Raw genomic sequence first — 25599 nt, 5'->3', positions numbered from 1 at the left:
ACAAGTTTTGTGACTCAGATGGATAAACACAAAATGACAGCTGACCAGCTAGAGCCAGGGCTTTGCAGTAATCAGTAGTATTAAAGATACTTTCCTTAAAGACTTAATTTTTTTGCAAAATTGTACCTTAAAACATTATTAATAAAGAGAAAAAAATGTAGAATCATTAAGAATAAGTTTAAAAGAGATTTGATGCATTATTTCCATCAAAAATCAGATGAACATTCAACATTCTAAAGGTTGATAACCTTAGATGATCCCCAGAAATAACTTTCCATTATTTTAAGAAGAGATGGAACACTTATCTGAAAGTAAAGCGAGTTAACAGAAAGAGAAGGCTAACAGGAACACTCCCTTCCTCATATCCTGTAAATTCCTGGGGCCTTGGAGAAATTATGCCAGGCAATGGCAATTCTCGATTATTTACATGATCACATTGGATATTGCTGACTATGGCAGCAGTACAAAGTTCACATTTTGTACAAACATGTTTTTTTTCAATCACTTTTATAAATTCGTCAGAAAAATTCAGGCTTTGCAACCACAATTATCAAACAAGTGGATCTTTACATTTTGCCAAGTATTCCATTTCAAAACCCAATTCTTACAACCAATAATAAAAAGGTAAAATTATTTTTCTATTAAATGGGCTCAGTATCCTAACTTTTGTTTTTTAAAAATCTATCTAGTTTCAGATTTCCATTTGGTAAGAGACTTTAATCAGGTTGTGAAGCACAATCTGGAATTTACCTGGGTTCTATTAGCTGCCTAGGTTGATGTGGGATGGCAGCTCCAAGGGAGAACACAACACACTGTGCGCTAGGAAGGGTGTGTCAGTTTCCTGTTGCTGCCATAACAATTCACCACAAAATTATTGACTTTAAATGATATAAACTCATTATCTTAAGTTTCTATAGGTCACTGAGTCTGATGTGGGTCTCACTGGGCTAAAATCAAGGTGCTGGCAAGGCTGTGATCCTTTTTGGATGTTTAGGGGAAAATCCATTTCCTTGCTCTTCTAGCTCTCAGATGCTGTCCACAATCTTTGTTTTGTGGTCCTCTTCAAAAGCCAGCAATTCTTCTCTAACACTTTCTCCATGGCCATATCACCCTCTGACCTCAGCCAGGAAAGGTTCTCTGCTTTGAACAGCTAACGTGATTAGACGGGGGCCCATCCAGATAATCCAGGATCAAAGGATCCTGGTCATCTGATTAGCACCCTTAACTGCATCCATGCAAAGAAGCTATCTCAAGGCCACTGATTTAACCTTAATTGCATCTATGACTTTAACTCCCTTTTGTCAGGTAAAGAAACATATTAACTGGTTCCAGGAATTACTTCATGAGCATATTTGGGGAGGGTGTTATTCTGCTTCCCATTGTAGGGGGAATATGGACTCTTAACCAGGGTTTCAAGGTTATGCAGATGGGTGTCAGTGATTTCAGAAGGGGTGTCTATGAATCTTGAAGCTGTACAACCACACTTTTCAGACACAAGAGTCTGTGACTGTTTTAAGTGGCAACACTGTTTATGTAATTTTCAAGAAGTCTTATTTTTCTTTGAAAAACAATACCTGTTTGAATTTATAAGCATTTTGGTGTTCTTGTTAGAAAAGTAAAATTTTCCTGCCTTACAGTAAGAGTACAGTCAATCTTTTACAACAGTCTACACGAGGAAAATATGCCACAGTGCAGCCACTGTTGCAGCGACAGCCGGCATCTCTTCTGCACTGTGAAGTACAAGGTCTGTGGCCAGACCAAGAGATTCTAGATTGTGTGGCTAGATTCAAAATTTGTTCATTCCCACTTAGGTGGCAGCTATAAAATCCAGATGTGGAAAGACCACGGTGCAGCAGCGACAGTAATGAAGACCCAAGGAAGGAGGAGCGCAGTAAAACGAGGCGGAGCAGGAACTGAAAAGGCACAAGTCCTTCTTAATGTTAGGACAGAGGATGAAGCTCCTTGTGCTGCTCAAGAAAGCAAAATAACATCACCCCTCTTTCCTCCGGGGGACAGAGTGGCCGGCAACTAGAGTGCTGTGTGTACTGCATGGAGAATGTTGTGTTACAACAGGAAGGAAGAAAGCAAAACTCCCATGTGAAAGCTCCCAACTGCCCCTAACTTTCCTAAAAGGGATTCTTCAAAAGTATCTACCAAGAATTAAAGGTACTAAACTCTGTGATTCTGATTATGGTTATGAAAATAAAACAAGGACGAAATTATGAAGACAAGAGCTCTGTGCAGCCAGATACAGTGGTGAGCACCTGTGTGACTCAGGACTCTGAGACAGAGGATGATAGGTTCAAGGCCAGCTTCACCTAGGCCACTTAGCAAGACCCTGTCTCAAAATACAAAATACAAAAGGGCTGGGATGTAGCTCAGGGGTAAAGTGCCACTGGATTCAATCTCCAGTATCAAATACTTTGTGCAGTATTTGTATAGTAGAAGTATTTCTGCTAATACTCTATTTTAGAAGGTGTTACACTATTAAAGCATAATTTATCACTTAGTAATTGCTATGTTCATGATCAGCTCCACAAATTATTAGACTTTGTTTGGTACTTCCCCTATAGTATTTATATAAAAAAAAATCAAATTCTATTTTTGGAATATATATCAAAACTAAAATCTACTAAGAAATGTAAGAAATGCAGTAACTACTCTTAGATAATATAAACAGAGTTTAAAAATCCATTTGATGATAAAAACTAATTGAACAAAAAATGGGGCTGCTTGTGAAGTTGAATTTATTGCCAAATGTTGAACTAATATTCTAACTTCTGAGTAGTAACACCTTTCCTTCTTTAGATATACACATTCTAAGATGGAGCAGTCAGGCAGAACTGAAAGAGGAGGGAGAAGCCCTTTCCCCTTTAGACCACAGCTAAATAAGTTAAAAAGGTAAAAGGTAGGCTAAGGCTAGTTATATAGATACTAATTTCACTTATACAGTCAAAACTTTAAACACAAAATGTTATCCTTATAAAAATAATTATTAAAAATAAAATTTAGCATATAAAATTATCTAATCCATCTAAAACATTAAAATATTATTTCTAGAAATGGTAATTGTTCTAATACAGTCTGGCCAAAATAGTCTCTTCACTTAGCCATGATTAAATGTTTAACTTGAAATGGATCATTTGGCTGGGTGTGGGCGCACACAACTGTAATCCCAGCTATTTTGGAGGCTGAGGCAGGAGAAACTCAGGTTTGAGGCCAGCCTCAGCAAAACCCTGTCTCAAAGTAAAAAATTAAAAGGGCAGGCTGGGGATGTGGCTCAAGTGGTAGCGCGACCGCCTAGCATGCGTGAGGCACTGGGTTCAATTCTCAGCACCACATAAAAATAAAATGGAGATACTATGTTCACCTAAAACTAAAAAATAAATATTTAAAAAAAGGGCAAAGGGCTGGGATATAGCTCAATGGTAGAGTGCCCGTTGGTGTGATTCCTAAAAAAAGGCTCATTTCAAAGACTTAATATCTGCTTTGACATAATTTTGATAAAGTTATCAAATCATAGTTGATTTTTTTCTGATATACTTATAAAATGTTTAAAAGTATAAATATTACTGTTTGTGTGTAATCTGTTAAAGAATAGTTTTACTATTTTAAATTATAAAAGACATACATTAGGATTACAATAAATATAAGGTCACTTTTGCAGGGAAAAATGCTAGAGATGTATTCATTGTGTACCTCCCCTTCCCCCTAATATCTCAGGATTTTAAAAAAATGTTTTATTTTACTTTATATATCATATGACCAGTTGACTCTTAGACATTGTACATAGTCTACAAACTTGAAACTCCAGGTGATCCAACTCAATCTTTCCACAGTTAAAAGAAGGAAATGGGAGGGGGACCCCACAAATAAAATCTCCAAAACAAAACTTGGGGAAAAAAAAAAAAGAATCCACACTAGGCATAATAAGGATCCCTAATTTTGCATAGCTTACCTCTGGCTGTGAAGCTTTCAGTTCACACTGGATATTGCAGGAAAGTTCCCTTCCTCAGGTAGCCCAGTGGGATACAACATTCAAATGACCTTTGATATTGAATACTCTTTTTCATTCCTTTAAACCAGAAGTGCACTCTCTGCAATTCAAAAGTAGACCTAAGTCAAATTGCCTTACTTTCAATAAAACAATAGCTATTTATTGGAAGTCTCAACTAAAAAAGTTACAGATTTTCAATATGAAAGTGAAAAAAATAAAAACTGACTTTTAAAAAAAAACTGCAGATGGCAACTCTTGATGTCATTGTCCTTAAAAAAAAAAAAAAGGAAGACTTCCGTCCTCACAGCCAAATGACTTGCATTAGCATTTTTCTTTTTACTCCATTACATAAGGAATCTATATTTACATAGTAGGAAACCAAAATAGTTCAGAGAAAGTTTAAGGAAATGAAGAACCTCTTTCTGTTTATATTCATTGAAGTAAACACTAATTCTGGAAGTAAAGACCTGTGAGGGCACCTGGGTAGAAATGGTAAGGAAATGAGCATAGTCCATGGGGATGAAATGGGCAGACTGTAAAGGAACTAGGAGGTCCCAGCTCTGGCCCTCTGCGAGGCCTGAGGGAGATGACATGTTCTGGTTCTAGGTCACTGAAGTGTCTGCCAGTTGCCTTGCTCTTGAGACCAGCACAGATCTTGAAAACACAAAGGTCTCCTCCACTACCTCTGGCCACACCCTCACCTCAGCCAGATCACTTCATCTGCCAAGAAGTCTAGAAAATCCAGTCCTCTTTGATTTTCCTTCTTCATTAAACCTTGAACAGTAAAGTTGAAGGCAGCAATGCTTTTGTTTAACATGTGTTCAAACAAAAGATTAAAAAAGAAATCTCTCTTTGGTTAAGGGCGAATATGTGAATACATAAAAAGTCATAAATTTGCTTATCTTTGCAAAGTCGGGAATCAGGAGTACTACAAAAACACAGAGCAAGAAAATTCATTCAAATGACCTATGAGAGTCTAACATGACAAGCACTTTGAAGGATCTTTGTACAAGTGTGAAAATCCTCAGTCATCCAAGGTGCCTGCCTGTGACTGGGACGCAGCTTTCCATAGTTGTCAAAAACCCAAGGCAGTATTGAGCCACCCTGTATCTTGTCCACTCTCTCTGGGATGAAAGCTGGCTGATTAGAGGACAACCACAAATATACAGTGAAGTCAAATTTTCTGCATGGTTTTACAAATGACATTCCAATCTGAAAACACCTGGATTCAAATCCAAAACCTGCTTTGGGAGGAGCCTTCACTGGGGAATGGTCAGGTATTTGATACATCTCGGTGTCACCTCTCAGAACACAAACGCTAGCATGGAACCTGCTCAGGTCAGTATTAAAGCTTAAGAATCAGATCACTCCCCCACACACGCTGCCTTCGGAGTCTGTTCACAGTGCCCTGTGCAGGTCATGACTCCTGGCTGTCCAGGGCACGTGCCTTCAGGCCAGTCCTGTCACTGGTTACCAAACACATGAGCACTCTCATTCCTGGTTCCAAATTTCCTCAAACTTGCCTTCTCCCCAGCATCTGCCTCACCCAAGCCTGAAGACCCAGCTTCATGAGACTTCTCCTGCATATTTTCCTTCCAATTTCTCATATGACAGCTTTATTTTATTCGTGGAATCTGCTTGAAGACTCTATGTAATCACATATATCACACCAGACCTAGCAACCAATGATGCTACTGCAGGTCCAAGATCCTAATTTTACCCACCAAGGGAATACAACAAGTCAAAGGGGTGGCTCTGAATGGGAAGCTCCAGTGCGGCTGTAAACTATCTCAGCTGTTTGTGTCTCATCTATTCAACTCGGTCATTTGCTCTCTTGACCCAGAGAGCAGCCACACCAAGCCCTGAGTTACAGACTCTTCAGGCTCTCAACAAACTCGCATGAATAGCACAACTAAAGAAAATTAATTTTTAGAAGATATTTACCAAAATATTTTTATGAAAGAAATAAAACGTTCTTGTCTCTGAGGCATTTGTTATTTTCCCTGTACCAGATTAGCCCCGCATATAGAATGAAACACTGAGACATGGTCTTCCAACACATTTTAAAGCATTTAATGCTGAGTAGTCGGTCATAAGAACTGTTTACAAATTAAAATTTGATTCTTTATGGTAACTTGCCTACAAGATAACTGATACCTCTAAAATAAAACATCAGCTTACCAACAAACTTGCTGTAGAAGCAGCAACAGTTGATTAAATTACATTATAGGGAATATTATTAAAAAAATTTAAAAATGGCACAAATTTTACTTAGACATATTTATCCTACGCGGTGCTGATGCTCTGCACAAGATTAATGCATATATTAATAAATTAGGGTAATTCCTCACATCTCTATAGAATCTCTTTGAGAAGGCTCCCCTTGGTAGCCACTGGAAAGTCAATTGAAATAGGTAAGTTTAACTGATTACTTAGGTATCATTTTAGGTTCTGGGAATAAAAAGACAGACTAAGATTCAGGTCCTAACAAAAAGACTACTGTCCAACCAGATAAATGGTGGCAGACACTGTTGATGGCCTCCCTCTGTTGTCTGGCACTCAGGGAAGGTGGGCTGCTCTCTCAATTCTAGGGCGATAAGGCACATACGAGCTGAGTCAATCATAGTTTTTCAGAGTTTCCTTCTCAACAAAAAGAAAGATACAAGAGGAATCACACTTTCCTGTCCTTTGGACACATTTTTTCGAGAAAACTAGTTGTTCAGTTGCGGTAGTGATCTGGTAACATGAGACTAAAGGAATAAAAGTTAACTTATTCAGGACAGTGGGACAGAAAATGATAAGAGTCCAAATCTGTATGATATCACTGGGCCATAGCACCAACCCTGAAAATGCCTCCTATCAGACATGCTGTTACATGAATTTGTTCAGTGACCTATGCTGTCACCTCTTTTTAGATGGTTATTCTATTCCTTATAGCTTAAAGTATTTTGCTGATACACATACAGTGTTGCATTATACAACATCCTAAGTGCTATAGCAGCCACATATGCACATACACAAAGAATAGGAAGAAATTTATGTTGCTTTGGAGAAGACTTGGGGGACAGCTGTCACAGAGGACAAGGGTAGGAATTCAACAAGCAGCCACAGGTGAAAAGGAATTTTTAGCAAAATAATCACAGAAGTGAAGGTGTGGGGTAAAGTGAGCTTGGAGAGTAGCTCCTGAGCTGCAGACTGTCCAGGAAGAGCCTGTTCATCTTGTATCCTGGATCCAAGCACAGTGCCTCATACACAATTAGTACCAATAATCCTGAGGAAGTGAGTGTCTTCAGTGAAGCTAGAGAAGAGGGCAAGGGCCAGATTAAAACAGGCCATATATGTCATGGAAAGGACACAATAAGACACTCCACATAATTTGGAAGACAAAAAATTAAGCCATACAGTGCCTCTTTAGATTTATTGCTAGATGATGGTGCATGGGTAGGGACGTCTTTCTGACACCATTCCCCAGGTCCTTCCTTCTTGACTGGTTTCCTATATGAGCACCATGGCCAAGAAATGACTCATAACGAATGAAGATGAAGAATACCAGCATTTATGCTGTGCAAACAACACTAATACTTCTACATTATCTGTCAGTTTACCCATTTGAATTGTGTGGCTGAGTGGAGGAGCAGTTGTGGGGACCTGCCTTATGTTGTACTTTCATTCAATTATCAGGAATTATCAAGAACAAATGCTTTCTGAACCTCCACCCAGTGGTGTCCTTGCCATGTGGTGGTATTCACTGAAGCGTAAGCTGTGGTCCTATAACATACCTTGAAGGAAACGAGTACACACAAGGTACCCATTTCAACGATGATGACTGGCACAGAGAATGGTGCTAAAAACGCTTGGAAGAGAGTGACCCTAAAGACTGACTTATGGAAGAAATGGAACTTGAACTGGGTCCATCTGGAGTAGAGGATCAGACAGTACCTGATGCGGTTGGAGGCAGAGGCAGAGCAAATCAACTGAAGACCAGGAATGCCACTCAAACCTGAGAATACTTTTGTGTCTAGGAGAAAATGAAGTGTTCTCCTCTGTTCTCACCATAGTCAACACAGAAGACTTGGGATACTAGAGTGAGGACTTCTCCCACCAGCAAGGAGGGAGCCAATTTTGCAGCAGTTGACACCAGTTGTGTGTCCTCTAGTTTAATTCTGACACTATATACCTGGAGAGTCAGGTGGATACCTAGAGAGTGTCAGAATCCACAGGTAGAGGATTCAGTTGGACTCTCCCCACTTCTAGTGCCAATTGCAAGCCCCAGTTTGTTTTACTTGTTTTTGACCAACTGGCCATATATTGGGGATATCATGACCCCTCCTTGGGTCCAGAAGATTTCCAGGAAAACTATAAAAGTTGATCATGGAAAAGATGATTTAAACCACTTAAAAACTCTCAGAACATAGTGGCAGAGTTTACTATACCCAGACAACAAATGAAAACCTAAATCTGTTTTAAAAAAGTATTTATTCAGCAAGTAGTAATTCATGTAACACATCATTTTAAGTTAGTGAAGATGAATCAAGAGATAGCCTACTATTTCAAAGCTCAGGATTTATTAGAAAAGAAGATATGTACTTATATACTATAATAAAAATCTGAAAGTCATACTTTAGAATAAGAACGAGATGTATAAAGTACTACTGAGCAAAAGTACTACTGTGCAAAGCAGAGCTCAGAAGAAAAGGTAGCTTGATTCTGATGAGGGAGGAAATGGGGCAGATTTTGAGGAAGGCACGAAACATCTGAAGTAGATCTTGAAGGATTTGGAGATTTGGGAGATTATAAATGTAAAAATGAAGATAATTCCTGGTTAAAAATTTTTTTTAAAGGCACAGGTGTATCAGGGTTCTCAGGAGGAATACAACCAAAAGGATACATATGTCTATATAGGTGTATATAAGAGGGGATTTATTAGATTGACTCACATGATCAGATGCTAACTAGCCCTACGGTGGCCTTTTGTGGGCTGGAGAGCCAGGAAATCCAGTAGCTGCTCAGTCCCAAAGCTGGAAACTTCCTAATAAGAGGGACCAATGATGCAAGCCCCAGTTCAAAGCTGAAGGCCTGAAAGCCCCCTGGAGAGCTGCTGGTGTGAATCTGTGTTCAAAGGATCAAGAATTTGGAATCTGATGACCACAGGTGACAACAGCAGCAAAAAATGTACCCTCTCAAGAAGGGTCAAGCAAGTGTGCCTCTGAGCCCCCCACTTCTTCTGCCTTTTCATTCTACCCAGGGCCCCCGTGGGTGGGAGGTACCACTTGTGTTCAGGGCAGGTCTTCCCCACTCAGGGGACTGACTCACATGCCAGTCATCTCTGGAGACAGCTTCACAGACACACCTAGAAGTGTCCTTACCAATTTTTCTTGTCTCTCAATTCAGGCAAGTTGACAACCAAGATTAACTACCATAATAAAAGGAAAAGGTGAAAAATCATGCCGTTGGCAATGTACCTTTGGTGAAGTAGATATTACCAACAATTTCACTGTATTTCTTGAGTCCACAGATAGAGTTTAACTATCTAAGAAATAGTTAAACTTTTTCAAAAGGGAAGGATGCATTCCATCTACTAGGTTTTATTTTATTTTCGTCTAACTGCTAAAGTAAAGAAAATTCTTCACAGACTAGAAACTTAAAAGCTTGATATGTCATACTGGGAAAGTAAATCAGAAGTCTCCAAATAGAGATCCATGGAACTGAGATAAAAGAATAAGACAGAAGACTAAAAAGATGACAAGGGTTGCCATTGCCAAGTCCTGTGGCCTGAGGGAGCCATTTAGCCTTTGATTTTTATTTTATTTTTTAAAATATCTTTATTAATTTATTTTTATGTGGTGCTGAGGATCAAATCCAGTGCCTCACATGTTCAAGGCAGGCACTCTATCACTGAGCTACAGCCCCAGCCCCTAGTCTTTGATTTTAAACGTAAATAAAATAAGATGCTTGGGTTAAACAGTCTCCAGGAATCCTTCAGATTCTGAAATGCTGTGTTTCCCTAACCTTACTTTACTCATCTTATACATATTCAGAACTTCTGTGTGTGGAGGCGGGGCTCTCAGATGGCAAGGCAGTAGGTGTTCCCCTAAGTGGCCATGTCCAATGGATACCACGGTTTTCATAGAGGGATAAAGTACAATTTGAAAAGGTTGCTAAGTGCTTAACATTCTTTAAGTCACTAGGTGGACTTAATCACAGTTCAATGAGGCCTTATATCTCTAAACTTTATATTGTTCACCTACCCAAAGAAATAGCATTTTGTTAAACTATTTAGAATCTTCCCATTATTCTAAACAAAGAAATTGTTCTGAGAAGCCAATTTATCTTCTACATAATCAGCATAAAAACCAGCTAGAAGTTAGAAACATACAACTTCCTAATAAGCAAAGATTATTTTCATCAATCTAGTTCATTTTTAACTTAGTTTATAATTCCTTTAAATACATAGTTTTCCACAGAATTCTTCACAGGAAGCCACCCATGGTCCAAGGCAAGTCCTTCTTGTATAAAATTATAGAGAACTGGACTAGATATCTTTCAAGATATCTTAAAACAGTCTATTATTGGTACTATCAGCAACAAAAACATTGACAGGTCATTGTATGCAGACTATCACAGTAGGGATGTCATCATCCTTGTTGAAAAGCAACAATCATTGAGATAATGAAAATCTGTACTATATTTTGAATAATACAAGGAGTTGAATGTGTTTTGCACACAGCAGCTCATCAGTGACAGCATCCATGAACCTTGGGGGGAAGGCAGGCACGGTTTCTCCCAGCCTCCAGCTAGGAGGGGCACAGGTACACACACTCACTGGCAACACGGGGTTCTCCTTCCCTTGGCTCAGTAACAGGTATTCTTCACTTAATTAATATGCCATCTTCTGAAACAGAACACCATCTCTGAGCCATCCTAGTTCTAAGGTCAGCAACACAAAAGACTTTTTCATGCCAATACTAGTCACATCATTTTCTGCATATAATGCAACAATCTTAAAACACTTAATCTCCACTAAAATTATTATTAGAAGAAAAACTTTCTGATACAAAGACCATAAAATTAATATCTAGCTAGAGAAAGAAAAAATGAGACTGTGAGAAATCCCACCCAGTAAGAATTCATTCTGTCACATGCTGGAGCCATAAAGCTTCCTTACCGGACTGCTTCATAAACCAGTCACTTGTGAACAATTACTTTAAACCATCATGCCATTCATTACACTGAAAGCCAGCATAATGGAATGCTCTGTCTCCCCAAAGTCTGCGAGTTGTAAACAGCCCATCCCTTCTTGCTGACTCCAAAAACTGTATAGACATACTGCACCCAAATCCACCATAGCTCACAGAAATCCTCATGTTAGGTAATCTACAAAATGCCAATCTAATACAAATACAAGAAAGAGAAGTTCTTACTAACACAACACTTTGTATTTACAGTATTCTGAACAGTGCTTAAACCTGCACCGGTTATAGAAAGGCACTCCCCCCACGCTGCCTCCACCCCAGACCGACAGCTCGCTTATTCTCTCTTTTACACCACACTGCAATAACATAAAGAAGGGTTTGCTATTAATCCAGGTTTTACTACAAAGCCACCTGTTATTTCTCTGTCAAACACTGGCAAGAGTGCCAAGTGTCTGTCATCCAATTCAGGGGATTAAGTCTTCTTTTATAGTCTGATACTTGTACCAATTTATAAAAATACAGATATAGTTTCTTGGAGTTGGTCACAGTCTATATTTTGGCTTGGATTCAGGCAGCAGAGGTTGACTATGACAGCTGGCAGGAAACTGAGGGCAGAATACATCCTCCCCCTTCAGTCATCACATCTCAGTTGCCATAGCGATTAATCCGTAATTGAATGCTGTCTTTGTACATTTCTTTTCAGAAAACTTTAAGTAAACTTAAGTTGAAAACATGCAGTTGATTTCAGAGACTATTAAAACTGAGAAAAGTAATCACTGTGTCACTAAAGTTAAATTATAATCCAAAGTAATACAATAACCATTTGTGTCCAACTGATTGTATCACAATTACATTGTCAACTAACAGCCAAACCTCTATTGCTGTTGTAGAAAACAATGTCGAATACAGAAAGAACACTGACATAGGGTCCTTAAGGACATTTACCATTTTAGGATCAACATTCATGTGCACTATATGCTGGATATTTTACTAAATGTTATGTAAATATGTAAACTTAAAATACAACCTGATTAATCCCATGTATACCTTAAAAGTATCTTGGAAGAAACAAATAAAAAAATCTACAGAATGGAAAATAACTTCAGTTTAGGGATGGAGGAATTAGTAAGAAGTGATGCTTAACTTTCATTATTGTCGGAGCTGATCTGCACTGTCATGTTATTCTAGACAACTAAAATTCTTGTTAGTAAGACCCACCATTTATTGAACACTTCCTACGTCTACAGCATTTTATTTTACATTCTCTCATATATAACCTCTGTAACTTCATAAGATATTATCTCCATTTTAGAAGTAACAAATGTAGAATTTCTCTATTTTATAAATAAAGCAACTTAAGTTTAGAGAAATTGATTTGCCTAGGGGTGTCAGCAAGGTGTCATTGCTAGAATTTGTACATGGGTTTAGCTGAATTGAAAATTGATACTCTCAACAATTTCTCACATAGAGGATTGCTTTTTTAAACAAAGCCTTATGATTTTAGTTTAAAAAGTTATAAATCAACATATCAACTTGATCAGTTCAGTATCAATGGCCCAGAAATGGGGGCTACAATCCTCGGAATAGAGATTCACAAAAGCAATTGATAAGACTAATGACCAGCTGTCTCTTTTACCCTTGCTGCTGACTCTACCTTTAACCCTGACATTGTTGGACTGTAGATCTACAAACTACAATTACTAAGAGAAGCTGCAAGCCCTGAGTCTTTGTAATTTTCCTAGCAAAGGTTTAGTCACAAAATTTATTAAAAGTACATTATTTTACATTTAAACTTTAAGTTTTCCAAAGTGGCTTCAGTACAAGAAAAATCAGGTTTTTCCTTCAGTAGGCTAACCATAAAAAAATATCATTGTATAATTCAAGAGGGTAAGGGAAAAAAAAACCACAACTAGAAAATGTAGCTTACATTCTAGCATAAGAAAAATTCACATAAGGTCATAAAATGCTTGGATTTCATCATGACCACAGATAAGATATGCAAGAAAAAAGTTAAAAGGATGTGCTCATGTTAAGAAGTTCAAGGGCCCTTCTCTCATTTTCAAAGCCAGCAGCCTTGCTGTCTCATCTGTGTCACCTGGTCCCCTGCTTCTGCCTTCACATCTTCCTCTCTGCTATCTCTGACCCTACTGTCTTCTCGTGATTACACTGGGACCATCCCCAAATCCACAGGGATCAGGAGATTAGGAAGTAGACATCTTTGGGGGACCATAATCAGCCTATCACAGTAAATATATGCAAAAAGAATGACAGGGACATGTCAAATGACACAGAAGCTTCTTTCAACGAATTCCCATTGGCTAGACACAAGATGATTTGAAGATCAAAGTAAATAGCAAAATTCAATGGGTTGAAAATTGTTACTAAAATAGAAATCCATGAATCTACACAGATTAAATAAATACATAGAAGGGGAAACTTTTTTTCAATGGTAGAATGCCAAAGAACAAAACTGAAAGAATAATGGAAATAGAGAAATCACACCTGGCTTTCATCATAGGGGCAGCTGACTCGGGCAGAAAGGCTGATGAACACATAGATGGGATATTGGTGTGATTCTGGAGACCTCCCCGTGAACTACTTATCAATTAAAATGGTAACAGTGATCACTGTGCAGTGGAGAAACCCGCAGGTCACCATGCTATGCCTTCTGACTGATGTGATGAGAAGGCACGGCATCCTGTCTGTGGCATTCCTGCCAAGATTCCTGGCTTGAGTCTGGACAAGAAGCTAATGGATCCAGCTAGGTCAAGGGACATCCCACACAAGGAAAGGCTTCCTGTCTGAAACAGTCATCATGAAAGGCAAGAAAACACCTAAGTAAAAATGTAACCATGATCCTGGATTGCATCATAAACCAGAAAGGAAAAAGGGGACATCTGGGGAGAGCTGGGAAAACTAAACAGGTCCTAAGGGTTACAAAGTAATGATGCATCAATGTCAGTGATCTGGGTAACTGAAATGAAGAGGGATGAGTTGTACAAAAATATGGAAAACTGTTCTTAATGCATAAAGCCATTTTTATATGTTCTTCTAATAGGAGAGTGACTTGCTTTTGAGGAAATATACACTGGAGATAAAGTCTGTGACTTTCTCTCATGTAGGTCAGAAAAAGATAAAAGATAAGATTTAAGAGAAAGAAAAAGCAAATATGTAAAATATTACCAACTGGGGGATTACGGTGAAATTTGGGGGTTCTTTGTGCTGTTTCTGCAAATACATTTTTAACAACGAGATGAATTTCCGAATGGCAAATTTTAGAAAGCATATAATGCTTCAAACCTGAAGAAGTACAGTTGCTATATAAGTGATGTTTTCATTTTTAAAAAAGTATAAAATACCTGAATGCATTATCACAACCAGATGCAAAACAACAACAACAACAAAGACATCAAAGTCAAAGTCCTTCTTGAACAACACAGATCCCCTTACTAGAATCCTAATGCCAGGTGTAACTCTCTAGATCTCTTTCAATGTAGTTACAGCTATTTCTATAACCATATTAAAATAGTATAATGCATAGATACTATTGATACCTGCATATATTGTCCTGCAAGTTGCTTTTTTGACCTACTTAACAATGTCTCAGAGACGCTGTCACAACATTGCATATGACCCGACATCTTACAGTCTTTTTTTTCTTTTTTTCCTTCTTCTTCTTCTGTTGCAGAGTAGTCTGTGATTTGGGTCTACTCGAATTTTTTAAAATATTTTATTTTTTAGTTGTAGTTGGACACAACACCTTTATTTCACTTGTTTATTTTTATGTGGTGCTCAGGATCGAACCCAGGGTCTTGCACTTGCGAGGTGAGTACTCTACTGCTGGGTGACAACCTAGCCCCTGGGTCTACTAGAATTTTTGTTATCATTCCTTTATTGTTGGACACTCAAGCTGTTTCCTTTTTTATTCTTAAACAAACACTAACAGTGCTGAATATGAATCCTTGTCAACCCTTTCTGAGCATTTTTGTCAGGTTAGCCTGTAAAATAAGTCTAACAAGTTGTATTCTCAGCAACAGTATGTGAGTATTCCAACAGCATCAGCACTCTGTCCAGCAACCCTCAAAACAAAACCATAATTTAAAAATGTAGAATGTTCAGGACATGATAATATTTTATTTTGCTTCTTTCCACATGAGCATTATAACCACTTGTATTTTTTCTTCAGAGAAATGCCTACTTATAGTCATTTTATGGGTTTTGGAAAATTTTTTTTTATTGGTTGTTCACAACATTACAAAGCTCTTGACATATCATATTTCATACATTAGATTCAGGTGGGTTATGAACCCCCAATTTTACCCCAAATGCAGATTGCAGAATCACGTCGGTTACACATCCTCAATTTTACATAATGCCCTATTAGTAATTGTTGTATTCTGCTACCTTTCCTATCCCCTACTATCCCCCCTCCCCTCCCCTCCCATCTTCTCTCTCTACCCCATCTACTGTAATTCATTTCTCTCCTCATTCCATTATGATCAGATAAAATGCACGGTATTATCTCCACCCCTTTATATTTACTGAGGGTTGCCCTATGGCATAATATATGGTCTATTTTTGAGAAGGATCCATGTGCTGCTGAGAAAAAAGTATATCCATTTGATGATGGTTGATATATTCTATATATGTCAGTTAAGTCTAGGTTATTGATTGTGGTATTGAGTTCTATAGTTTCTTTATTCAACTTTTGTTTGGAGGATCTGTCCAATGGTGAGAGAGGTGTGTTGAAGTCACCCATGATTATTCTGTTGTGGTCTATTTGATTCTTGAACTTGAGGAGAATTTGTTTTATGAATGTCGCAGCACCATTATTTGGTGCATAAATATTGATAATTGTTATGTCTTGTTGGTGAATGGTTCCTTTTAACAGTATATAATGTCCTTCTTTATCCCTTTTGATTAACTTAGTCTTGAATTCGATTTTATTCGATATGAGGATGGCCACCCCTGCTTGGTTACAAGGACTGTGTGTGTGGTATATTTTTTCCCATCCTTTCACCTTCAGCCTGTGTATGTCTTTTCCAATCAGATGTGTCTCCTGGAGGCAGCATATTGTTGGATTTGTTTTTTTAATCCATGATAACAGCCTATGTCGCTTTATTGGAAAGTTTAAGCCATTAACATTCAGAGTTACTATTGATATATGGTTTGTACTTCCATCCGTGTTTCATTATTTATCCTTTTTTTAAAAAAATTTAGTTTGTTTCTCCATGATTATCTTTCCCCTCGCCCTCTGTCTTTACCAAGGCACTTCCTACTGATGGTTTTGGTTATTGTTTTTCATTTCTTCCTCGTGTAGTGTTTTGCTCAAAATGCTTTGCAATGCTGGTTTTCTGGTTGCAAATTCTTTTAGCTTTTGTTTATCATGAAAGATTTTTATTTCGTTGTCATACCTGAAGCTTAATTTTGCTGGATACAGAATTCTTGGTTGGCATCCATTGTCTTTCAGTGTTTGAAATACATTGTTCCATGACCTTCTTGCTTTCAGCGTCTGTAATGAAAAATCCGTTGTTAACCTTATTGGTTTACCTCTGAATGTAATCTGTCTCCTTTCTCTTGTAGCTTTTAATATTTTCTCTTTGTTCTGTATATTGGATATCTTCATAACAATGTGTCTTGGCGTTGGTCTACTGTGATTTTGTGTGCTCGGTGTCCTGTATGCATCTTCAATTTGTATATCTGTTTCCTTTTTTATTTCTGGAAAGTTTTCTGTAATTATTTCATTCAGCAGGTTACTCATTCCCATGGTTTGAATCTCTGTACCTTCTTCTATCCCGATGACTCGTAAGTTTGGTTTTTTTATGTTATCCCATAACTCTTGGATGTTTTTCTCGTGATTTTTTACCAGCCTTTCTGAGTTGGCTAGACTCTTTTCAAGATGATATATTTTGTCTTCATTATCTGACGTTCTGGCTTCTACTTGCTCCACTCTGTTAGTGGTACTCTCAATTGAGTTTTTAATTTGGTTTATCGTTTCCTTCATTTCTAGAATTATTGTTTGATTATTTTTTATAATCTCTATCTCCTGATAAAGATGCTTAACTTCTTCTTTTATCTGTTTATGTAATTCATTCTCAATGTGTTCTTTCGCTGCTTGAATTTGCTGTCTTGTATCCTCTTTAAGGTTCCATTCCATCTGTCTAAGGTGTTCCTTGAGTTCTTTATATGACCATTTCTCTGATGACTCTAGGTCCTCCTGAATATTTAGGCTGTCCTGCATTGTTTGTACTCCTTTTCTTCCTTGCTTTTTGAAGCTGCTCATGTTACTTCTTGTTCTGTTTGACTGATGAGTTACTGTTTACTCCTATAAATTTATTAGATGCTTGGGAGGAAAGGTATTAGAAGGGAAGGGAAGAAGTCACTAAAGAGAATGAGAGTAAGCAGGTAGAATTCAAGGAAGGGGGGATAAGATAATTGAAAAGAAATGAAAAGACAAAAGAAAAATATTCTTTTAGTTGTAGATGGACGTAATACCTTTATTTATTTATTTTTATGTGGTGCTGAGGATTGAACCCAGTGCCTCACACACGAGATGAGTGTTCTATTACTGAGCCACAATCCCAGCCCCTTGAAATTTTAATATTTTGTAGATGCTGTTCGAACTTTACATATGACAAAATTCCATCCTCGTCTCTCTTCTCATTTGGTTTTCAGTTCCTGTGCCGTACAGAAATTTCATACAAACATGTAGTCAACCTTACAAGATTTGCCTTAGAGACTGTGTTAGTTTCTTAGTGCACTGGCTGTCATAAAGTGCTATAAACTGAGGGCTTAGAACAACAGAAATTTATTGTCTCTCAGTTCCGGAGGCTTGAAGTTGGAAATCAAGATGTCTGGGCCTCTTGGAAGGTTCTGGGTGTTGGTCCTTCCTTGCAGCCACACGGCTCCTGTTTCTGCCTCCCTTGTCTGTGAGATTAGTATTCAATTCCTCACTTGGAGGCTTTGTGAAAGATGCTGTGTTTATGTTCCTGGGAGGCGGTGGTCTGTAATTTTCTGTTCCTGCAATGCCTTTGTCTAGTTTTGATGTCAGAAGTCTTCTTTCTAAAATAAGTCGGAAGCATTCCCTCCTCTGTTTTCACGAAGAATATTAGATGTTTCAAAGAATCCAGCCCTTTAGTCATCTGGACTAGCATCTTTCTTTGTGGGAAAGTTCCAAATTAAAAATTCAATTTCTTTGCACAATATAAAGCTATAATTTTCCCTCACTTGAATTATTGCCTCTAAGTAGCCAGAACCACTAATAAGAATTTAGTTCTCTATTTAATTCTAGTATTATAAGTGATGATTTTTTTCCTCCATATAAGTTTGCCTCTGGAAATTTTAAGAATTTTTCAATTTCTCTTTGAGTGTTTCATGCTTACAGAGAGACGGTGTAAATGCAAATCCATGTCCATTCATTCTATTTAGAACTTGCTGGGCCCACAGAATCCAGATTCTTGTTTTCCACTTTTTCATGTTTCTTACCTTTTTAAAAAATTTTATTTTTAGATGTAGGTAGACAAACACAATATCTTTATTTTTATGTGGTGCTGAGGAGAGAACCCAGTGCCTCAGACATGCAAGGCAAGAGCTCTACCACGGAGTCCCAGCCCCAGTCCCAGTCCCAGTCCCAGCCCCAGTCCCTTTTTAGGGTTTCCTGTCTTTCCCTCTCTTCTCCTCTTAACTCTAAGACTGATGTTCAACTTCTGGATCTAGTCATTGCATCTCCTCACTTTTGTTACCTATGCTCTATCTTTGTCTCTTTGCTGTATAGTCTAGAACTAGTATTTAGCTTTTACTTTTTAGATGGACGATCTGCCTGCTGCTCTGCCTTCTAGGTCTGGAGTTTTTCATTTTCTGAATCTCTCTAGCGGATTCTTTTTCTGGTATTCTATTTTTGTTTCTGGGTCCCTATAACCTTACTTACCCTTTGGAGATATTATTTATTTTTCTCTAAAGTCTCTTATTCTTTCTTCTTTTAATTCTGTTTTCTCTGTTTATTTCCCCTCCCTTCCCCCTCTCCTCTTCTTTTTCTTCTTCCTACCTGTATTAGTTTCTTATGGCTCCTGCTACAAATGATCATAAACTCAATGCCCTTAAACAATAGAAACTTATTCTTTCACGATTCTGAGGCCAGAGGTCCGAAGTCAAGACCCCTGAGCAGAAGCGAGAGTGCTGACAGAGCTGTGCTCCAGCGGGGCTCCAGGCACATATCGTGCCTCTTCCAGCCTCTGCAGGCTGCCACATTCCTCAGGTGGAGGATGCATCTCTCCAGTGCCTGCCTCTGGTTATACTGCCTTCTGGTTACCTCCTGCCTATGTCCAGTTTTACTCTTCTTTCTTATAAGGACAGTTTTGCATAATCCAGGATAATCTCCCCATCTCAAAATCCTTAAATTGATCATTTATGCAAAGATCCTTTTCTTCCTATAAAGGGCCCAGGATCAGGATTTTTGCGTGTGTGTGTGCACGCGCACTTTCGTTCGTGCATGCGTGCATGCATGCATGCATGCCAGGAATTGAACTGAAGAGGTGCTTAACCACTGAACCATATCCCTAAGCCTTTTAATGTTTTGTTGTTGTTGTTGTTGTTTGTTTGTTTGTTTTTAAATTTTGAGACAGGTTCTTGCTAAGTTGCTTAGGGCCTCAATAAATTGCTGAAGCTGGCTTTGAACTTGTGACCCTCCTATCTCAGTCTCCAGCCTCCTAAACTGCTGGGATTATAGGTGTGCGCCACCATACCTACCTAGGACCTGGTATTTTTGAGGGCTATTATTCAGTTCACTACAGTGCCTTTCTCATGGTGCTTATTTTCCTAAATTGTTCAGTAATTATTTTTGGTTGGCTGCTCATCTGCCTTTAATACCTTACTGCTTATCTCAGCCCTTTGCCATAGTTACTTGAGCATGGCAGGACAGCACATATTTGCTTCTTCTTTCAGCCTGCTCTCTACTGCCTTCTGTCTTTAAGCATTCCTTACAATTTATGGGCCCCTGGGAAAACTCTTTTTGCTTTCCAACATACTTATATTCATTTACTTATTTCGGGATTTTTTTCCCTAAAAGATTTGAAGAACATTTGAGAGGCTACAGTGTACTCCGTATACACCCTTCATTCAAACTCCAAACCACCTTTAAAACCTATTTACATTTACGAGATAGTCATCTTTGTATCATACAAGTTCTGAAAAAATTACCTTGTCTCTTGAAAACTTTTTATTAGATATCATTACATGGCATATATTATGTAATAGGCCATTAAATGAGTCCAGATGAATAAGTAAAAAGGAAATATATAAAATAATGGGTTGAGAAAGATTACCAGATTGACAAGACACTCTCACTGTGACAATATTCTACAGAATAGCTCCTAATTTGAAAAATACCTTACTTTTTCATAATTGTTTAGAAAAAAATAATTGTCAGTAGTTGTGCTATACTGAAGAATAAAAAGATAAACTACTTCTTATAGAGCTAAATGGCTTAAGAAAAAACAAAAACTGCCGTGTACAATTCCATTTATAGAATGAAGAAAACAGCATAATTATAAGATTGGACCATTTTTAGGCTAACTACCACCACATGTGGCAAATGTTTGCTCTTAAATAGATGCCAACTGAACATATAGGGAGCAATTCAAGTTTAATATTTACAATTAAACTTGAACCTCATTCCGGATCTTCTCAAGTGAACAGTTATAAATGAAATAAATATTGTTTAATTAGAGGTAGAAATGGAGCAGTAAGTGATATCCTGAGCACAATGAAGAGTTAATGCAATTTTAGATAAACACTAAAAGCAATATAGTACAGTAGCTAGTGTGCTTGAGTTCTAGTACTATAATTTCAGTTTCATTCACTATGGTGTGTCTAAAGCAGTGCTCCCCAATCTTCATGTCATGGCACATACAGAAAAGGGCAATGTGAGCATCTACCTGGCACACACAGAGGAGGTTACTCAAGGCTAGAAGCTTACTTAGGTGCCCTTGCTACCCAGACAATGATGGGATCAACATCTCAGTGTGCTTGTGATCCATCTGTGGTATGCTCTACGTCTTGGCCCAGTTTGGGGAGCTGTGACCTCGATACTCAAATTGTGTTCTGTGGACTAGTAGTATGGGCACTCCTGGGAACTAGTTAAAAATGCATAATCTTGAGCTCTAACCCAGACTTACTAAATCAGAATCTGTATTTTAACAAGATCCCTAGCTGATTCATAAGGACATTAAAGTTTAAGAAGTACTGCTCTAAGAAACTTTCAGTACTAAAATTTAATGAACCCAAGAATGAATCTGTTTCACAGACGTGTAACCAAGAGCATGTTTCATAATCTTATTAAATTCTATATTTTAGAGTAAAATTTAAGGTTATTATAGTAATTTGCTCATAATTTTTGAAAACAGAAAAATGTTTGCTTCTTAATTAGAAGCGGGGAAATATATTTACCTGTTTGTATACCTGTCGTAGATACATGATCTCCTCCACAGTTCCCAAGGATATCAGCCTAAGCACTTTAACATCTCTGCACTGTCCAATCCTGTATGCTCTGTAAGATTAAAAACAAAACCAAAAAAATCACATGAAGCAACTTTGGATTCAAGAGATAGTTTTGGATATAAAAATGGAGCTTTATTAAAATTTTAATTAATTAAAAATAAATATTTTGTTTAGGTATGTTATATTATTCAGTAATAATGCAAAAACATAAATTCATAAAAAAGTCTTATTATTAAGGAGAAAGTATGTTAGGAAAATATACATATCAATTTCATTTTTGTTCCCACTGTCTAGTGTCTAAGAACTTCACAAATTCAATATTTTCTTTTATGGCAATTTTTATGAATGGATTGTTCTCAAATAATTTCATTTCTATAAAATTCCTCAAAATGTAAACTAATCCAGAGTGATACAAAGCTAATTACTGGTTACTTGGGGACAAGGGGATAGGGAGGGACAGGAGGGATTAATTCCAAAATGATACAAGGGAAATTCTGAGTGTGATGGATGTGTTTGGATGTATGATGGGTGGATCTTGATTGTGGTCGTGGTTCATAGGTGCAGATGCATCAAAACTTACCAATTATATATGTTCAATAAGTTTGTATGTATGTATGTCAAGTATGCCTTAGTAAAACTGTTCAAAAGCAAAAACCATACAAAATAAAATATACCTTGGGGAAAAGCAGTGAATGAGCTAAAAAGTAGGCAAGTGGAGATCTGGAGACCACATCCACAGAGGTATCGGTTCAGAGAAGATTCAGCCCTCTGTTGACTGGTACCCCAGGTATTCAGATATGGACCACAGTACACTAATTCAGCTCTAACCTGGCTGACCATGGTGGTTAAAACTGTGGTCTGTTCCCTGAAGTGCTTCATAGCAGGCTTTTTCAAATGTTCTGAATGAGGTCACCTGTTCCCAAATCCCTTTTATAACTGCTGAGGGAAACAGGAGCAAGTCCCTACTGCCTACGTGCTTGAAAACGTTACTTTTGGGGGAAACTAATTTTTCAACTTGTAAGGTCACTGTATCTATTGTTATATTTGATGTTCCCTCTGTCTCCTTCACACAGGGAGAAGATATGAGAGATACTAGGCAGTATCTTGGGTACTGCAAATCTCATGTCCCCAGAAGGGAACGAAGGTTCTTGCCTACTCACAGCTGGGGGAAGCTGCCTCAACATGCACAACTATTAATTCCGGTAACCAGACTGGTCAGTGAGGGGATGAGGAAAAGACAGTCACACAAATTGAGATGAAGTTGAGTCTTGGTGGTTCACTAAACCTTGATAGGGAAATAGTGACCATGAACCAGCTCAGCATGTTGATCCTATAGGTTTTATCATTAAAAGGGTTGTTGTGAGGTAATTTCTTCAAAGCAAGCCAAATCAATGTCATTAAGTATGAACAGCTCGATTATGATTACCAGCTTATGCCCATAACTTTGTACCCCTAAGCAGCTGTCTGAACCTCAAGGTAAAGAACTTATAAGCTCCTTAAGAACAGAGCTTCATCATAGCAACTGAGCGGTCGCCATGGGTGCCTTGGAGCTGAGAGTTTCCAGAAGAGGCACTGCCTCTGTCACAGGAAAGCTCAAGACCCTGATTCAGTCATTGCTCCTGCTGCTCAGGACAAGATCTCTCCCATCCTGCAGCCTGGAGAACAGAAGGGGCTCATAATCCTTCCCACCCTCCCCACAATGTATGTGAGCTCCAAAGAAATCAGAAGTGGATCTAAGATGTCTCTTGGATATGTGCTTAGCCAGCTGTTGATTAATGAGACAGATTCTCTTGGAATGCATGTCCTTTGATCTTTTGTACAGACAAAACTTTTATGCCTCTTACTTTGTACCTATGCTTCATCAATTTCTTGGCCCACAAAACAAGAATCTGTAAGTGATGGGTCTTCTACCATGTAGAAACAAGTATTGAGAAACAATTATATAATATTTAGGTCAACATCTTCATTTCTCTTCTTGGTTCTTCCTGCCAGAGAGTCAACAGAAGGAAAGGGAAGGGAAGAGGAATTCACTGTGCTTTGAGGAAACAATGATTTAGATAATACATCTTAATGATCTAGATGAAAAAGTACAAAAATACAATAAATGTCCTAAGAACAAAAGAACAAAGGAGATTTCTCTGTGGTTTTCACATGACCATTTCCTTGACAAATGTCAGTGGAGAGAGAATGATTCACAGCGTCAGCTCTCTGGCCAAGCTGCATGGATTCCGATCCTGACCCTAACACTTACTGAAAAATGCTTTTGTCTTGCATTGTATTAACATTTTGTTTGATAGTAATATTGAATTTCCTATTATATGTTGAAGTAATTACTATTTGGAAGTCTGACACTTAATTCTCAGTGTTTCTCAAAGTAGAGCTGAAGACCAATTGTATCATAACTACCTTAAGTATTCTTTTTTAAAATAATGGTAAAGGATACATAAGATTTACCATTTTAACGATTTTTTTAGCAAAAAGTCCAGTAGTATTACATAAATTCACACTGTTTTATGACCACCATTATCCATCTCTACAAGTTTTCTGTCCTCCCAAACTAAAACTCTATACTTATTATACAGTAATTCTCCATTCATCCCTTCGTAAATTTTAATTTCCATCACTATGAATCTGACCACTCCAAGACCTTATACAGGTGAAATAAAAAAAAACACTGGTCCTATATTTGTTTGGCTTTCACTTAGCATAATGTTTTCAAGGTTTGTTCATGTTCTAGAATGTATTAGAATTTCATTCCTTTATAAAACTAATAATATTCCATGATATGTACACACCACACTTTGTTTATCTATTCAAAGTGGATTTTGTTTATCCATTCATTTGGGTTGCCTCTATGTTTTAGTTACTATAAACACAGGTGCTATACAAATATCTGTCCAACTCTCTCATTTCAATTCTTTTGGATATGAATCCAGAAAAGAGGTAGTAATGCTAGAGCAGATGGTGACATATGATTAATATTTAGGAACCACTACCATACTGTTTTCCACAGTGGCTGCAACACTTTGCATTTCCACCAGTTGCACAAGGGTTCTGACTTCTCCACATTCCCACCGAGACTTGTTGTTACTGTTATTTTTATGAATCTTTTTCAGAGAAATGTGTCTTCAAGTCCTTCACCCATTTTTTATTTGGTTGTTTTATTGTTCTTGTTTAAGACCTGCTTACATATTCTAAATATTAATATTTATCAGATATGCAATTTTCCCCATTCTCTGGTTATCTTTTCACTCTGCTGATAGTGTCCTTTGATCTATAACCCTGAGTGATTTTTAAAATGTAAACTTGTAGAGTCTTCTTCTAACCCTATAGAATCAGAATACCTAGAGGATGGGGACTGGTCATCTATTTTAGAAAATATACCAGGTGCCTACTATGACTCATAGTTTTAGTTGTTGCCCCTAAAAAATTTTTTTTGAAATATTTTTTGGCATATATTTTGAGAATTGATTAGGATACTCTGATCTTTCCCCAAGAGGGTAAAAAATTGAACACAATTTTACTCTTCCCCACCACAATCCTCATGTTTTATTGAAATTACATGGAGTTTTAGTTCTAAGTTGTTACTAATATATTTTTGTTTTGTATACCATCCTTTTATGTTCTGGGGAATTCCTTTTTATAATGGTACTAAGCCTCTCAGCCATGCTATCAATAATTTTAGACTTAATCATAATTATCAGAACTTTCTTTGACTATCATATTTTTTATATATTTTGGGTTCTCTGTATATAAGTTCATATTTCATTGGCTGCATTAAGCAAGATTTTTGGACCATGAGCAATAAATTTTCTGAGTTTCTTAATGTCCAAAGTTGGGGTTTTTATTTTGTCCTTACATATTGATATGTTGGCCACTGATTGTAACTAAGAGTCAAAATAATTTTCTTTTGAG

At 37.6% G+C, this 25599-nt stretch overlaps 1 protein-coding gene across 1 annotated transcript in view; it reads right to left on the bottom strand.

Annotated features, from left to right (window-relative positions):
- The window catches only part of LOC308631614 (DNA excision repair protein ERCC-6-like 2), a 91959-nt gene that overhangs the window by 10382 nt on the left and 55978 nt on the right, over positions 1–25599 (bottom strand). Inside the window, 1 exon segment of the mRNA XM_081262998.1 lies at positions 21634–21733. Within this exon segment, the coding sequence (XP_081119124.1) occupies positions 21634–21733 (100 nt within the window).

The sequence above is a fragment of the Spermophilus citellus genome, assembly GCF_964194105.1.
Source record: "Spermophilus citellus genome assembly, chromosome: 12".
Taxonomy (NCBI): domain Eukaryota; kingdom Metazoa; phylum Chordata; class Mammalia; order Rodentia; family Sciuridae; genus Spermophilus; species Spermophilus citellus.
Note: the sequence above shows the minus strand (reverse complement) of the source record. Positions and strands in the feature narration are given on the sequence as shown.